We start from the raw sequence: 16438 nt of genomic DNA on the forward strand, positions 1-16438 counted from the left end.
CACACACACACACACACACACACACACACACACACACACACACACACAGGCCTATTGTAGCCTGCAAAGCGGGTCGTGTTTCCTAAACTGGGCCACACCTCTGCAGCAGCACTGGATTGGCCCTTGTGTCCTCACTCCCCCCCTCTCTCATCCAACAAGTTCCGCGTTGTGAGGCGCATTTAAGTCCCGCCGCGCTTCCTGCTGCTCGACTCTGCCAGAGCCGGAGGAGCTGAGCCATCTGCAGCCATGTCAGACCGAGGAGGCTTCGACACCAACGTGGTCACCGTGACCCGGTTCGTCCTGGAGGAGGGCAGGAGGGCCAAAGGCACCGGGGAGCTCACCACGCTGCTCAACTCGCTGTGCACGGCGGTGAAGGCCATCTCCACCGCCGTGCGCAAAGCAGGCATCGCGCATCTGTAAGTCAGCACTGTGGCACACCAGAGCCTGTGTGACCGGACGGTGTGTGTGTGTTGTGTTTTTGTTTGTTTTTTTACCCTTTATGTTTGGCGCCCTGCTGCTTTAAATCGCTCATGTCAGAGCTTCATGGTGATCCAAATCCATCCACGTTGGCAGGTGAGCAGGAGATTCAAGGTTTTCCTTGCTGTGCGCCAATCAGGAACCTCGTACCTGACGCTGCCACGCCCACTTTCACATTATTTACATGTTAATTTATTGATCACACTGCTCCTGTTTTTATTTGCTTTAGGCGGCGTCGGTTATTTGGCTGCCAAATGTTCCAGAATTATCAGGTTCCAATACAAAACTATGTAAATATCAGACAGATCTTATATTTCTGTCATTCTGTCACTTTATCCTCCTGTTTTCTGCCTCCTATCTCTCATCTGTCTGCATCTCCTGTTTCTGTTCTTTCTGTTGTATTTTACACCTTGTTGTATTTGGTGTATTGTGTTTTGTGCTCTGTGCTGTGTGTCTCTATGATTCAAAGTGCTGTTGCCATATCTTGGCTTGGACTTCCTTAAAGTGTTGAATTGCAGTGGGATTGACAGGGTTTAAAAAAAAACAACATGAAATCGGTTCACTAAATTGATGTTTCTTAAATCATTACTACATTATGGGGTTTTGCTTTGTGTGAAAAATAGAAGCAGGTTCACCTATTGTATGTGCAAATTTACTTTGGCACCGAACAGATTCTGATTCGCTTCAGTAGGTGAAGAATTGATGCAATGATTTGCTCAATCACCACCTCTCTTCTCTGGTTAGGAAATGCACAGTCATGCTACCGTTGCAATAGTTTTGTTTTGTTTTTTTTTTCATTCACACAGAAACTGCAGGCTGTAGCTCTCACAGGGCTTCATGGATGGCAGATAAGAGTTTTTCTTCACACAAAGCAGGACCGTTGAGTTGCCGTGGAAAGTTGCCTCGCCTGTCAGGAAACATCCATGACCCGAGGCTTTTTCTGAATAACAAACATCTCACTGTGCGTTTGGCTCGCAGCCGATCCACCCTGCAGCAGTTTACTCGTTGAAATGTCAGCTTTTAAAGTCCCTCTGTATTGTGTTTCAGTGGCTCTTTAACTTTGGTTCAAGCATCATCAAGGCTCTTTGGAGTTTCAAGACTCCCTGAAGAAAATTTTACTATTATTTCTCATGCAGGACGGTGAGAAAATGCTATCTATATAAAGTAATATCATAAACCATTTTTCAGACAGGTGTACCAGGGACAAAATACTTTTAAATGAGACTGTAATTTGGGTCTGTTTGTGGGCTTTGGCACCAAAAACATTAAGGACCTTTGCCACATTTTGACAGAAAAGACAAAACAAAGACAGATGAAGCGGTTAAACCTGTCATTTTGTAGATCCCCTGACATTCATCCTCCTATCGAGTCCTGCAGAGGGACAGCGGCAGGACTCCTCATTTATCATTCTCATGACGTTTAGCCCGTCCTGTTTATCCACCCAGTTGCAGCTGGTTTGGCTCTACATGTGGAGGGTCAGTCAGTTTCCCAGTTAAACCATGGGAAATGTAATAATTCTTGTAACTGTCCTATATTAATCATGTTGTTTGAAAAATGTTAATTTATGGAACAATGTCATGGGTTTTTGTCATATAATTTACCATTTTATATATAAAAATGCTAAAATATTTGGATATATGTATTTATCACTCCTGTGGCCACTTGATTTTGTTGAGCAAAGCCACAGAGCGGGCGAAAACACGTCGTTTGCTCCCAGTAAAGTTACAGTAAAGTGATTTTTAGTGTGCGGTGGTTAACTTTTGTCTTCACTGAGATGTTCCTGCGACCGACCAGCACCTGTGGCCGAGCACGAGCAGTCCTCTTCACTGTCATTTTGCAGCTTTGAGGCCTTCACTTGTCGTTCTGTATCAAACAGAAATTTCTATGTTGAATACCTGCTGCTGGGGTTTCAGTGAATCAGCCTCTAACATGAACAGACCATCTGGTTCCACCGGAGCAAGAAATTTTCACCACTAGTCTCTAAGTTTGTATCTTTTTCCTTATTTTTTGTTTGCTCAGTTATGGCATCGCCGGCAACACCAATGTGACAGGCGACCAGGTGAAGAAGCTGGACATCCTCTCCAACGACCTGGTGATCAACATGCTCAAGTCGTCCTTCACCTCCTGCGTGCTGGTGTCCGAGGAGGACGAGCACGCCATCATCATCGAGCCGGAGAAAAGGGTGAGCGGCTCGAGGTCGCAGGTGGAGAAAGACGAGAATTTGATTCACACGAGGGCAGCAAAATGATGATTATTTTCATTTTGAATAAAGCTGCCAAACTCCAACTTACTCAGTCTGACTGGCAGCCAAAAACACCCAAAAAAAAAAAAAAAAAAAAGTAAGAAGAAAAGTAAGCAAATCTCTAACCAGCAACATGTTTGATATCTCTAAAAACTTTTATCAGAATTCTAATCAGTGAATTTTCTCTGGATGGACAAATTGATTAATAGACTAATCCCTTCAGCACTAACTTAAACATGATAAATGCTGTTGTGTTAATCAGAGCAGGGGTCCGTGTGACTGACATGCACATTTCCATGCAGATTACCTTCTTCTTCTCTTTGGTCTGCTGGTGCGCTCAAGCAGAATTGATTTTGTTAATAAGTCAACTTTGAAAGTCACCACAGTTTCAGCTTGTCAGTGAGGATCATGTTGTTGTTATGTGTTCTTCACACGGCTCTAACAGGTTCCTTTGTTTCCACAGGGCAAATACATTGTGTGCTTTGACCCTTTGGATGGATCCTCCAACATCGACTGCCTCGTCTCCATCGGCACCATCTTTGCCATCTACAGAAAGGTTACCCTGCTTCCTTTCTACAAGATACAAGATACTTTATTGTCATTGCACTGGTAAACAATACAAGGAAATTTCATTTGGCACGAAAATCAATCCATTTAACAGCTTATGTTTGATCCTAGAAAGTGCTAAGTGTGCTAAAAAATAAAAAAATAAGTTATTTTTAAATAGTCAGTTGATAAATCTGAAGTCAAGTAATGTCAGGATGAGTTTTTTGCCACTTTAAATTTATGTACTAGGGTTTGATGTGTGGAGTTTTGAAGACTGACATTTTTAAAAATATTTTCAGCTGAAGTTACTGATAGCTGATGTTTCATACTTGCTCTAATATTTAATCTGAAGTGGGCAACATTGACATTCAGTGTTCAATAAATATTGACCTGATAAATCAGCAGACGGATATCAGTGTATCACACTCTCCTGCTGATAAATGATAACAGCTATCTTACTTTTTTTATTTTTTTTTTAAACCTTTGTCGTCACGCTGCTGCTGAGAAACGTGAGGTTGTGTTTTGACATCTGGGTGATTATCAGCTGACTCTTTGTCCCGTCAGACCACAGAGGGCGAGCCGAGCGAGAGGGACGCCCTGCAGCCCGGCCGGGACCTGGTGGCTGCCGGCTATGCCCTGTACGGCAGCGCCACCATGCTGGTGCTCTCCACCGGCCAGGGAGTCAACTGCTTCATGCTGGACCCTGTGAGCGCCGCCGCCCCCCGTCCCGCTCTGACCGCCGCCCCCCGTCCCGCTCTGACCACCTCACCCACAGACCCCCTTGATATTTGATATTTGCAGGGTTTAACATAATCGAAATCAGGGATAACTGTATGAAGCTAGGGTTGTTACCGTTTTGCATCTTTCATTAGTTTTAATTTTGTTTCACTTCCAGTTTAGTTTTAATTAAGCATTTTCAAAAACTAGCAAACACACCTTAAAAACCAGTTTTAGTTTAGTTTTTATTAGTTTCAGCATTAGTTTTAATCTTTTTTTGTGTTTTAGTTAGTTTTGTAAACTTAATACAGAGTTAGTTAGTTGAGTTATCATTTTCATTTTTATTTCAGTTCACAAAAACATCACTTGTTTCACTTTATTTTGTTAGTTTTTGTTATTGATCAAAGGCTGCAACCAGCAACATTACTGTGATTTCAATTAATTTCATCTATCGAAAGTCAAAAATAGTGAAAAGTGCCCATCACAAGTTAGTCAGAGTCTAAATGAAGTCAAATTGCTTCCTTATTTTTACCAGCAGCCAAAAAAAAAAAAAAAAATTAAGTTTTAGTATTTTACTTAAAAATTACTAAAACCATTACTGAACTATCAGAGTTCTAATTGACTAATCTGCCAGTCAGCTACTCTTAAAGTTATCCCCTAGTATTATTTAGGTCAGCATGAGGCAAAGGCCACCATAATGATGATAATAATAATAATACTAGCACCTTCCCTACAAGAAATGCAGCTCCAAGTGCTTCATAATACAGAAATTACATGTAAAGACAGGGACCGACTGCCATAAGTATTGTGACGTAAAGTGGAAAATCAGCACTTCTCTTCAACACCGTATCCTCATTTATCAGCAGCCAAGAATAAGACAAAAATTATTGTCACATTTTATTTTTATAGTTAAAAGCAATATCATCTGATCATTATTTTCCAATAATGACCGTCTCCTGATAGATTATCCTGCTTATGACACAGCTGCTTATCATTTCACACCTTCTTTAAAAAAAAAAAAAAAAAAAAAAAAAATTATATCACCAGCTTAAAGTAATTGACCAGCTTCTTACAAAAACCACAATAGGAGCAAATGCAACCATAAAAACGTCTGGTGCTGCAAATAAACAAAATCATTATTTGGTTAGGAGTGGTTATTATTAGATGTTAAACAGAAGTAAGAGACATAGGAAAGCCCTCGCTGGCCAATCAGAATTGAGCATTCGACAAAAACACATTAAAACACCCCTCGTCCATCACTTTTAAAGTATTCGGTGATACACAGCAGTGAGAAGATATTTTCAACATGAAGCTCCACATAATCAGGGTTTTTAAAACGACTAACAGCTTTTATATCTCTGTGCCTGTCAAGTCGATCGGTGAGTTCATCCTGGTCAACCGAGACGTGAGGATCAAGAAGCGAGGCAAGATCTTCAGTCTGAACGAAGGCTACGCCAAGTACTTCGACCCGGACATCACCGAGTATCTGCAGAAGAAGAAGTTCCCTCAGGTAACGCCGCCGCAGCCACCACGAGTTCATTTGGGCTAAACTGGAGCTTCACTGGAGCAAACTGTTGGCTTTCATCTTTATTTAAGGGCATTTTGACGTTATTTGTCAATTGAGAGTTCACTTTCCTGGTCCAGGTAGTCCCAGCAGGTCTGAGGCTTCAAAAACCTCAACCTTCTGGCCACAAGCACACAGCTATCTGTTTTATCTGAGGCTTTGAAAGCATCTTGGCACACTGGTGGCTCCAAAACGCAGGGAGAGGTGCCTGTCAGGAAAAAAAAAATTGAACCTCAGCACTCAAATCTTGGAGGATGACATCTAAAAACCAAATATAATGCATCATAAGCAAACTGAAGTAATGAGAGAAGAAAAAGATCTGATGTTGGAGTTTAATCCGTTTGTATTTCTCTCAGGTTTTGATTTATCACCACCTTTGTAGGGTTAAAGTAAAGTCTCTGTCACTGATCCTTTGTGCAGTGCAGCTTAAATATTGACTCTGTGTCCTTTTTCAATCCGTGTAGGACGGCAGCGAGCCCTACAACGCCCGCTACGTCGGCTCCATGGTGGCGGACGTCCACCGGACGCTGATGTACGGAGGAATCTTCCTGTACCCGGCCAACGTCAAGAGCCCCAAAGGAAAGGTGAGACCTTAGCGCTGCTCGTCTCCCGCTGCTGCTTCGCTCCAAACAGCTTTTACATATAATACTGAGTTAAGTTAATTTATGCAAAAAAATGCTTCACAGAAAATGTAGCACACAAAAATGGGTAAAAACAATAAGCAGAGAAAACAAGTGTATATATAAAAGCATAAGCATTTAGATAGATAGATTTAGATTTATACACGTGTTCATTCTGAATTTTTTTTTTTCTCACATCAGTTTCTCGTTATAAATCACATGCTGTAATTTCCGCATCAGTTCCTTTTTTTCACTCGCACTTTTGGATGACATAATGAGCCTTTTACAAGTTAGATCTCCATCAGAATGACAATATTTATTCTTCATGCTCAAGTAACGTGAGGCCAAATGTCACAACGTTGTTTCCTCACTCTCTCTCCGCATCCTTCGTTGCCCAAGTATCAGCAAGACTGTTTCAGACACTTTTATTTCACAACGTTAGAATGCAGAACTCTGTTGTCTCGGGTTTTTTCTTTTTCTGTGGAGCAGCAGAGAGGACGTCAGTGTGTTTTTTTTTTTTCCCCTTTCAATAATAAAATGTACATCTCGAGCAGGAGAAGAGTTCTCAGCTTTGACACATAAAAACATTTTGCATGAAGTGAAGAAGATTTTAAATAACATTACAATAATTTTGCCCCCCTTTCATGGCTTCAACAGCTAACCTGCAGTTCCAGTGACCTACTTTGTTCAATCACATAGATCTCTGTGTATTGGAAATCAGGAACCTGCTGATATTGATACTGGGATCGGTGCCAATACTGGACTAAGATGACATATCAATATCATCTTTTCTGTGAGACCAGTAGCAAAACCCCTGAGAAACAGGACAGAAATAAAAGCAAACTGTGTTGATTTTCTCCATTTTGCACGCAGTGGCCTTTGTTTCTCAAACGGTGAATTTCATGTTCATTTACTTTGCCCAGTGATCCCAGATTAAAGGTCCGATCCTGTTGAAAGTAAGGGATTGATCAGTATTTGATATTGGTCAATACTTTGGCATTAAACACAGTGTGAGTGCATCCTGATCTGAAGTAGTTTTTTATCCCCTTACCTCATCTTGAACGTCATCTTTGACTGGTGGATTCATTTTTTAGTTGTACATTTTGCAGCTTCTAGGTACTCACCTGTTATTTCCAGCAAAATATCTGTATCTGTATATAGATGGAGGTATAGATATAGATTTAGTACCCTGTAGAAATTCAACAGTGTCAATTGACATAAAAAGTAAATATCAAAAAGATAATAAAGTAGAATAACAACAAGCCATAAATTACATTTCAACATATCTGTACAATGTTCTTATGGATCCCACCAGAGTTCTGGGCATGAGACATTGACATGAGTCCTCACCCGACCAGAACCCTAAGCTTAAAGGAGCACTCCAGCATTTTGGGCGAAATGGCCCTTTTCTGACTTACCCAGACTGAGACACAGTGGATCATGTGTACTTAAAATACATATATTGGAATTTAAATAATAATAATAATAATAATAATAATAATAATAATAATAATAATAATAATATAAGGAGAAATTAATTTTTGTTGGCTCTTCTGACACCTGCCCTGTGTAAATAAGACAGCTGCAGAGTTGCTGTAAGGTTTATGTTTTCACTTTGACAGAGCTAGGCTAACGACTCCCATAGACTTTAAGTCTTTATGCTAAGCTAACACAATGCTACACATAGAAACTGAACCACTGGATGTACAGAAGTGAAAATGGTATCAAAAATCTCATCTCAGTCTGGGAAAGTCAGAAAAAGGGGTAAAAAAATCGCAGTATTCCTTCAACCCTGTGGGAGGATCTTGATGAGAACTCATAATAATGTGATGAGTCATGTAATGTGTGCAGTGGGCATCCAGCAAGACCTACATGTTAGTTTAAAGTCCAGTAAACACACACAACAGAAGGTCAATATGATGTTGAGCTGTATTTTATGGCTTATTGATATTATAGTGAGCTCTTGTTGATCTTTAACTGACTTACTGTTGAATATCCGTCCATAGAGGAAGAGTTTAAACCTGAAATTAGACTCTGAACTTGTATCACTCCACCCACCACCTCCTCCTGTCTGTTTTTAAAGCTGCGGCTGCTGTACGAGGGCAACCCCATGGCCTTCATCATGGAGCAGGCGGGCGGCATGGCCACCACGGGCACCCAGCGCATCCTGGACATCGAGCCGGTCGACATCCACCAGCGCACCCCCGTGGTCATGGGCTCCCCCGACGACGTGCTCGACTACATCGCCATCTACAAGAAACACGCCAAGAAGTGAGCGTCACCGCCTGCTGAAAACCTCGTATCTCCAAATTGTCGACTTTTCAGGAACCGAGAAGAAGGAGCGATATCCGCCGGAGAGGGAAAGAGTTTCACAAGGCCAAGAGACCGGAGACTTTTCTCAACGTGAACATGCAAAAAAAAAAAAAAAAAAAAACATTTGGAGTTACGACATTTTTCATTGCAATAATATCAGTATACACATTCCACTGTAGAGAAAGCTGTGTTTACACTGTGCAGGGCGAGGAGCCAAGACAACTGTGACCCATAAGCTAGACAGAAATATTTCTGCAACCTAAAAGACCAAAGATGTGCCAAAAAAAAAGACCAAAGAAAAATTTGCACTTGATTCCATAAAGAAGTGAGGCCGACGCCTGCTTGGTTTACCTCCACTGGTGCCTCGATTCATTTTCCGGGTCGTTCCAGACACATGAAGGATCCACCGCGACCTCAGAACCAGTTCATGTGAACGGCTACTGTTTGTCATAATGAAGTTTGAATAAATCTGAATAAGTCAAAAACTCAATCGTGGCTCTTTTTTTTTTTATTATTAGTAGTATTATTATTTGGTTTTTCATTCATTCTGGGATGTTTGAGGTTTATATTCTCTTCTTAAGCCTGAATTTACTCAAACCAGTAGTTGACGCTCACATTAAACTCATAAAGCTCACATTAATGCATAAATCCATATTATTTACATTAACTTTACACAGCTTGAAACAGTTTTGTCCTGATTAGCACCGACATTATTTATTTAGTCACATGGTATTTCAAAAAAAAAAAAAAAAAAATGAAATCTGCTGTGTATAAACAGTAAGTTTGGCAACCTGTGTAGCAGAAAGCACAGACTAGAAACAAGGTTATTATAGTTTTGCATTTGCCATCAAATTTTTATTTCTGTTTCTATATATTTAACTTTTTGTTTGCTTTTTCATTTAGTGTGAATCCGATTTTAAAGCAGGTTTGCTAGTTTAGTTTGTTATTTTTGGAAAATACTTAGTTAAGTTTCAGTGTTGGTTTTTGGCCTTTTTTTGTAATACAGGGTATTTATCAGGAAAAAATATTGTGTATTAAAAAATCAGCAACACACCATTAAATAAATAAATAAATATTCACTTAAGACAGATGAACATCCAAATAAACAAACAGACAAAAACTGACATTTTCTCAATAATTTTAGTTTATTTTTGTTAGTTTTGTAAACACACTACAGTTTCGGTCAGTTATCATTTTTTGTTAAGGCTCATTTTCATTTTTATTTCAGTTAAAAAAAATTTTTTTTCACACTCTTAGAACCGTGTTTTCCTATAAACCCACAATCCTCTATAGACCACTGCATTTCTAACCTTTTTCAGTGACATAAGAATGAAGAGTTTTATCCAAAATGTACAAATATTTTGTAAATACCGAGTGGAAAACAGCAGATAATGTTCTCCCCCCCTCCAACAAAATGCATTTGTAACCTTCTGCAGTTGAAGTTTTCCATCACAAGACGTAACTGTCTATTAAAGTTCAGAGATACTCTATCCAGAGGGGTCGACCTTTAAGCTTAAAGGTCGATAGAAGTGCACAGAGCCCTAATGACATTTGAGGCTCACTCGAGCTGCTGTTGTCGCCGAGACGTAGTAACTTTGTTTTTACTGCTTCCATTCACTCCAAAATTCAGTTTGCATCGCCGTCAAATCCAACAGCCTCCTTTAAACCGCCACGTAGAGCAGCTGTGATCCACCCTGTCGGCATCGGTAGGCCTCAAAACTCCCTTCAACCCGAGTCATGCAGCCCGTTTTTGGTGTAGCACTGTATGAAATATAGTGAAAAGGCAAAATCCAGTTGTATCCTATAAAAAAAAACACAGCAGAGTGTCTAAAAACATGGAAAAGTTGATTTTTTTCTGCACAATAAATCATTTATCATCACACAAGCTTGGATAAGAGGGTCTTTACAAAGGTGTATCCATATTCCTCCTCATCATCATGTTGTTCATACTGTTGTTAGGTTCATGCATTGTGCAAAACAAAGCCAATAAAATATGATTTCATAGTAAAATTGGCAGTTTTAGCCACTAGATCCCACAGGATTCAGGCTCTGATTGTATTTAAATGTTGGATAAATGCAGAAACGCTCTGATAGAAGTTGTTGCCCTGTGCAGGACTGGAGTGTGTTAGTTTCTGTGGCTGTCATCTGATACCTCTGCACCCATCCACACACACACACACACACAAACACACACACTCCTTCCACTCTGCTGAACTCACAAATAGATCCCCTGGCTCGCCCTCGCGGCTCTGGGAATGAAAAGGACTCGGCTGGTAACGAGGTCGCTCACACACCGCCTGTCCTCCGTCCTGCCACCTGCTGCCCGTCAGGAAGGGAGCGAGCGCCCGCCCAGAAGCCACCATGTCGGACCAATCTGCCTTTGACACGGACGTATGGACCCTGACCCGCTTCGTCATGGAGACGGGTCGCCAGGCCAAGGGGTCGACCGGCGAGCTGACCCAGCTCATCAACTCCATGCTGACCGCCATCAAGGCCATTTCCTCCGCCGTGCGCAAGGCCGGCCTGGCCCACCTGTGAGTGAGGGGAAGGATTACACAACTGATAAGTGATAGATCTGTGATTCAAAGTAATAGATACATGGGGAGACTTAGTCAATGCAAAAAGCGCTTTCACCAGTGTTTTCAGCTTTTGTCGCAATTAATCTGCTTGTAATTCTTTGAGGATTGTCCAGTGTTTGGCTTTCTTTTCATCCTTCCATGGGAAAGTCAGAGGTCAAAGGTCAGGATGAGCCGAGCAGCAGGCCTTCAGCCGTTCAAAACACAGGCTGCACGTTGCTCCGCGGTGCAAAACTGCAGCGCACGGCTTCAAAAAACAATGAGCTAAACCGAATGAAGCGGCTGTAAGGAGAGATGTACAAGTCAGCTTTAAGGGCGTAAATGAAATCATAATCAGGCGATATGACGGTCACATTTTATTTTATTCCTTCAGACGATTTAGGGGGACAAGAATGACTTGCCTGAAGACGTATGGCCTGTGTGTTTCTGTTTGTACGGTGGTAAAAGATCAGGAATATCTGCTTCTGTGTCTGTGTCTACTCCTTTATCAGTAGAAATCAAATCTGATTTTAACAGCCAGCCAGTGAAGTGGGAATTTGGCAATGCAAGAGCTGATGTGACCATTTGCTGCAGCCTTGTGAGCAGGACCGTGACCTTTGGCTGTTCCTGCAGCAAAAGTCCACCTCAGCAATTTAATCCAGATGTAATAAAATAAAGGTTCGCTTTTTAAATGTCAGCAGTGGGAAAGTACTTAAAAATAAATGATAAGATCAAGATTTCACAACCTTTTTTTATATTTGTTTGTCGATGTTTTGCTCCATCCTCTGTTGAGACGCTGAGGCTGGAGGAAGGCCAGCTGAGGTTAGTTTGTCGGTGATGAGTTTCAAGATGTGCAGCAAATGCGGAGCGGGTGTAAGGAAAGAAGAAAGGGGCCTGAAATGGATCCTTGAGGTGCACAATAGTTGACTTGGGTCACCGAGGAGATTGAGTTCTCAAAGATAATTGAAAGTGAAAGTGAACGCTCGACTGCAGGACGACGGCCAGAGCCTGTTATCATAAGTGATCAGTAAAATTAAATCTAAAACAATGCAACTAAACCACAATTAAATAAGTTATTTAGCTTCATCTTCAGTGTTCAAATCTTGTTTTACCAGTGGGATGAGATAATTTCACTCTGTGCTTTCTTCTGCCTTGTTTCAACAGATTTATTCTTGTTCCCAGGAAAAAAAAAATCCTAAAACAAGCGAAACTGCACTGGAAACAAGTGGGATCATCTCATCCCACTGGTGGAGTTTGTTTTTTAACTGGTTTGAAGAAAAAAAAAAGATTTGAACACTGAGTGTGAGATTAAATGACTTGTCAAAATGGAAATGCTTTGCATTTTTTTTTTAGACTTAAAGGACACACTCATCCTGTAGTTTCATTTGTTGGCAGAGAGAAAGACAAAATGTTAGACTTTCTTATCACATGATGTTGCTGTCTCAGTCTAAAAGCCCATTTTTCTCTCAGTGTGTTTCCTTGTAATCCAAGACATAATCTTTTTTTTTTTTTTTAAACCAAAACTATGTGTAATCTGATATTACACCTGTTACAGTGACAGTTACGGATTATGGATTCTTGCCAACCTTGAACACTGCAGTGCTGTTGGTCCAGTCTGTTTGGTTTGCTGGTGTGTGTGTGTGTGTGTTGCCTTGGACAGAATGATTAATGTGAAATCAGCTGGTGTGGTACACTGGACTCTCCCAGCAGGCATATAGAGCAGAGATGCCAACGCGTGTGAATATAAATAACCGACTCCGGTTTCCATAGAAAGAAATGCACAGTGATGGAAAGAGAGAGAACACGCTGCAAAGTACATGCTTTTAAAGGGGCATTACACTCAACTGAAGTGAGGACCGTGTAGACTCAACTGACACATGTGGGGGGGGGAGCAATGTAATGATGGTTGAGTCCACATCTCACTTCCATCGACCATCTGAAGTTTTTCATGGTGCGGCTTTTATTGTGAAATGTGGAAATGACAAAAAGTAGAACCAACAAAGCCTCCATCTTTTAACTGAGCTGTTATTGTGAAAGGCTCCATACCTCTGTCATTGATCATTTGTTTCTCTGTAGTGGATCTTATTTAATATGTAGTGAAGTACAAAACTAAAGCTAAAATGTCCTTAAGTAAAAGTAAAGTTAGACTTTAAAAAATTCTCTGAAAAGCACAGGTACACAAAAAACTACTCTATTACAGTAACGTGAGTAAATGTGATTAGATACTTCCACCTCTGAGTATTGTTGCATTGCACTGATGAACCCACTGAATGAATTCACAAAATGTACTGAAGTAAAAGTAAAATTAGGACTAAAAAAAGTAAAAGTACAGTTAAAAAAAAGCAACTCATTTACAGTAACGTGAATAAATGTAATTAGTTACTTCCACCTCTGGAAATGCGAAACAGATCCGGTGTTTTTCATGTTTGTTTCAGCAATTTGTGGAGAAAGAGGGAGTGATATTTTGCTGAACCTGCTCAGAGTGAAAAATTATTCTCTTCCCAGTTCCTTGCCGACACACACAGATTCAGTCGGCTCACACGTTCTTCACCGCTGAAACCGAGCCAACGCAGAAATAATGGATCATTATTCGCTGAAGCGGCCACACATTCACGTTACATAACCAAACTCAAATCAGCTTTGTTTGAAAGTAAATGGAGATGACTGGCGGTCACTGGATGTTTCCATGCTCTTTCCCCCTGGCTAATGCTGTTTTAATATGTGGGGAAATAGTGAACTAAACCTTTAATCTGTGATGTGAGCCATGATTTTTGATTTTTTTTAACCCTCTGCCATGATGAATTCAACAATTTTGCTCTTCACACTTGGATTTGACCATTATTGGTTCTTGAAGGTAGATACCAGTACTGATCTTTTTATTTTTGTGAAAATATTCAGTATGTTAATTTCTTTTTCCAACTTTTCACAGTTTCCCCCTTATTGTTACTGTTATTTTAGGATGGAAAAGCCTCTGAGACAGCATTTAGACGCTAAAACTTCCCTCTGAATAATTAATAATGAAATTCTTTCAGGATTAGCAGCTCGGCCAAGTCAAGCATGAACACGAACATCAGAATTTCAAACGAATTATGTCTTTTATTTCTGCACGACCAAATTTATCGTCTCTCAGCTGGAGAAATCAGGGCAAACTGAAGCATGCAGACACAAAAGTCAGTGATGATGTTTCTTTTGCTTTGTTTCCACATGTTCTCTGAGGTTTGTTTAACCATTTCAGCATCATAATGTTTTTAGGTTTCCATGGTATGTGTGTTTTTATTATCCTCAGATGTATAGTATTGATATATTTATCTATGTAGGAGATTTAAAACTTTATTGTTGACCTTTGACATGTGACCACTGAGTGAAGTACGGAAGATCAGTTTTCTTTTTGTCAAGTCGCTGGTGAAGACTGTCTCCATGAATGTATTCATTTTTCTGTCCTGGTAACGGTTTCTGTAAGAGTTTCCTCCAAACATGACCGAGCCTCTTCTTCCTCGGTCGGCGCAGGCAGGGCATGGCGGGCTCGGTGAACGTGACGGGGGACGACCAGAAGAAGCTGGACGTGCTGTCCAACGACCTGGTCATCAACATGCTGAAGGCCTCGTACGGCTCCTGCTGCATGGTGTCTGAGGAGAACAAGGAGCTCATCGTCACGCCCAAGGACAAGAGGGTAGGTGGGGCCGAGCCGCCGAGCAAGGCAGCTTTAAACGTCCGACTTTGATGCTCAGTGAACACTTCATGAGCTTCCGTGGAGGAACAAAGACTAGCAGCTCAAATCGCAGCGTCTGAAAATCTAGAAAAAGCAGGCAAGATAAATTTGACGGCAAATTTTGAGGGTTCTGGGACTTGAACCCAGAACCCTCAGGTGTGTCCTCAGGTGAGGGGACTTACACCGTGAACTCTCTTAAACTTAAAAAATATACATGTATATATCACAACAATTCAAGCACTGATAATAAAATTCTCACAAAAAAAAAAAAAAAATCACAAAACTTTCTGCTGATATCAGGTGTAATGTCAGTTTTTTTTTAATGACCTTTGATCAAACATGAGCAGCAGCTGAGACTCTCGATACCGACCATCTGCTCAGCGTCTGGGTCAGTTTCGGAAGCATTTTAATTAAGACCGGTGGAGATATGCATGATAATTAATTTTGCATATTTTGAAAAAATACAGTGATAAACTTATGACTTGATCATAAGTTGCAGTGTCACCAACTTTTCTTACATTTGAGTGGATGTGCTGGGGAAAAAAATCAGCTCTTTAGAACATACAAGTGATTTCTTGTTTTTGTTGTTTTTAAGCTTAGAATTAAAATTTTAAATTTGTCATCATAATAATCCCTGCTCAGTTTTATCAATCATTACCAAATTTTCTGCATCGATTGAGTCATAACCGTGCATCATCTTGCAAACCAGATTTCGTATTAAAAATGCAGCCAAGTACGAAATAAAAAAACTTTTCATACGTGTGGCGCCCCCTAGAGGTGAAGCACAAGGCGCCTTAATGTGTAAAGTTAGTGAAAAGTCTTCTCAGCGTGATGATGAGTTATTGCAAATTTTTACAGAATTAGCAAAATTGATTGGCTTGCAAAATCAAACTGAAGTGACATGTTCAGATTTCTTGAACGATTTAAAATCAGTGAAATCTGTCGATGATCTGGACCGAAGTTTTGGACGATCGGCCCGACAGTTTGGGATGGGACGGCGAAAATACAGTCTTGAGAAAATTGAGAACAAAGACACAAAATTTGACATGTTTAGAGCAGAAAACCACCTGAGCAAAGACGCAGATGCAGACTTGAGAGATTAAAACAATGAAAGAATTTTGACACTAAGCCAAGTCATTTTCATGGATAATTACAAAAACGTAAACTTGATTATTAGAGCGCCACCATGAGGTCAGTGGGTAGTGGGTGGAATTTGGCAATTTTCCTGTTTTTCAGTCTTGAGGTTTTTGCTGCCCAGACGAAAAATCGTAAGCAAGAAAGAGGAAAGACAGAAGAATGAAAACAAAAATAACAGGACTAATTATGAGTCCTTAAATGCACCATGAACAATCCATTAAAGTCTGGTGATAATAAATGTATAAGACTATGGTGTGGAATGGCATGGAATATATTTCCGTGTGAATTTTTACTTTATATTTTCATTTAGGGATCTGTATTTCACAGTTTTCTGACAAAAAGGTGCAATAAGTGCAGGAAAAAAGTTTGTGACAGGCACGTGTAAAGAGAAACAGTCGAGTTTATGGCTTTTAGTTTTGCATTTAAAGCTACTGTGTGACAGACTGAAGGCTTTTTTTTGCAGTGAAATACCAGGATCTATTAAAAATGCTGTGTTTAATGTTAGTTTTTATGATCTTTTACAGGCAACAGCTTTGTGCACTTGATAGTTTTTAACAC

At 40.4% G+C, this 16438-nt stretch overlaps 2 protein-coding genes across 2 annotated transcripts in view; both read left to right on the plus strand.

The window, feature by feature from the left end:
• Positions 1-156: 156 nt before the first annotated feature.
• fbp1a (fructose-1,6-bisphosphatase 1a) lies at positions 157-8768 on the plus strand. The gene is made up of 7 exons (XM_030060350.1): positions 157-416; positions 2497-2659; positions 3183-3275; positions 3830-3970; positions 5355-5492; positions 6011-6130; positions 8250-8768. Exons 1-7 carry the CDS (start codon positions 247-249, stop codon positions 8439-8441), a joined length of 1017 nt encoding a protein of 338 aa, XP_029916210.1. The 5' UTR covers positions 157-246; the 3' UTR covers positions 8442-8768.
• Positions 8769-10765: 1997 nt separating this feature from the next.
• The window catches only part of fbp2 (fructose-1,6-bisphosphatase 2), a 19035-nt gene continuing 13362 nt past the window's right edge, over positions 10766-16438 (plus strand). Inside the window, exons 1-2 of the mRNA XM_030060349.1 lie at positions 10766-11013; positions 14542-14704. Of these exons, the coding sequence (XP_029916209.1) occupies positions 10841-11013; positions 14542-14704 (336 nt within the window). The 5' untranslated portion in view covers positions 10766-10840. The remainder of the gene's footprint in view (positions 11014-14541; positions 14705-16438) is intronic.

The sequence above is a fragment of the Myripristis murdjan genome, chromosome 9, assembly GCF_902150065.1.
Source record: "Myripristis murdjan chromosome 9, fMyrMur1.1, whole genome shotgun sequence".
NCBI lineage: Eukaryota > Metazoa > Chordata > Actinopteri > Holocentriformes > Holocentridae > Myripristis > Myripristis murdjan.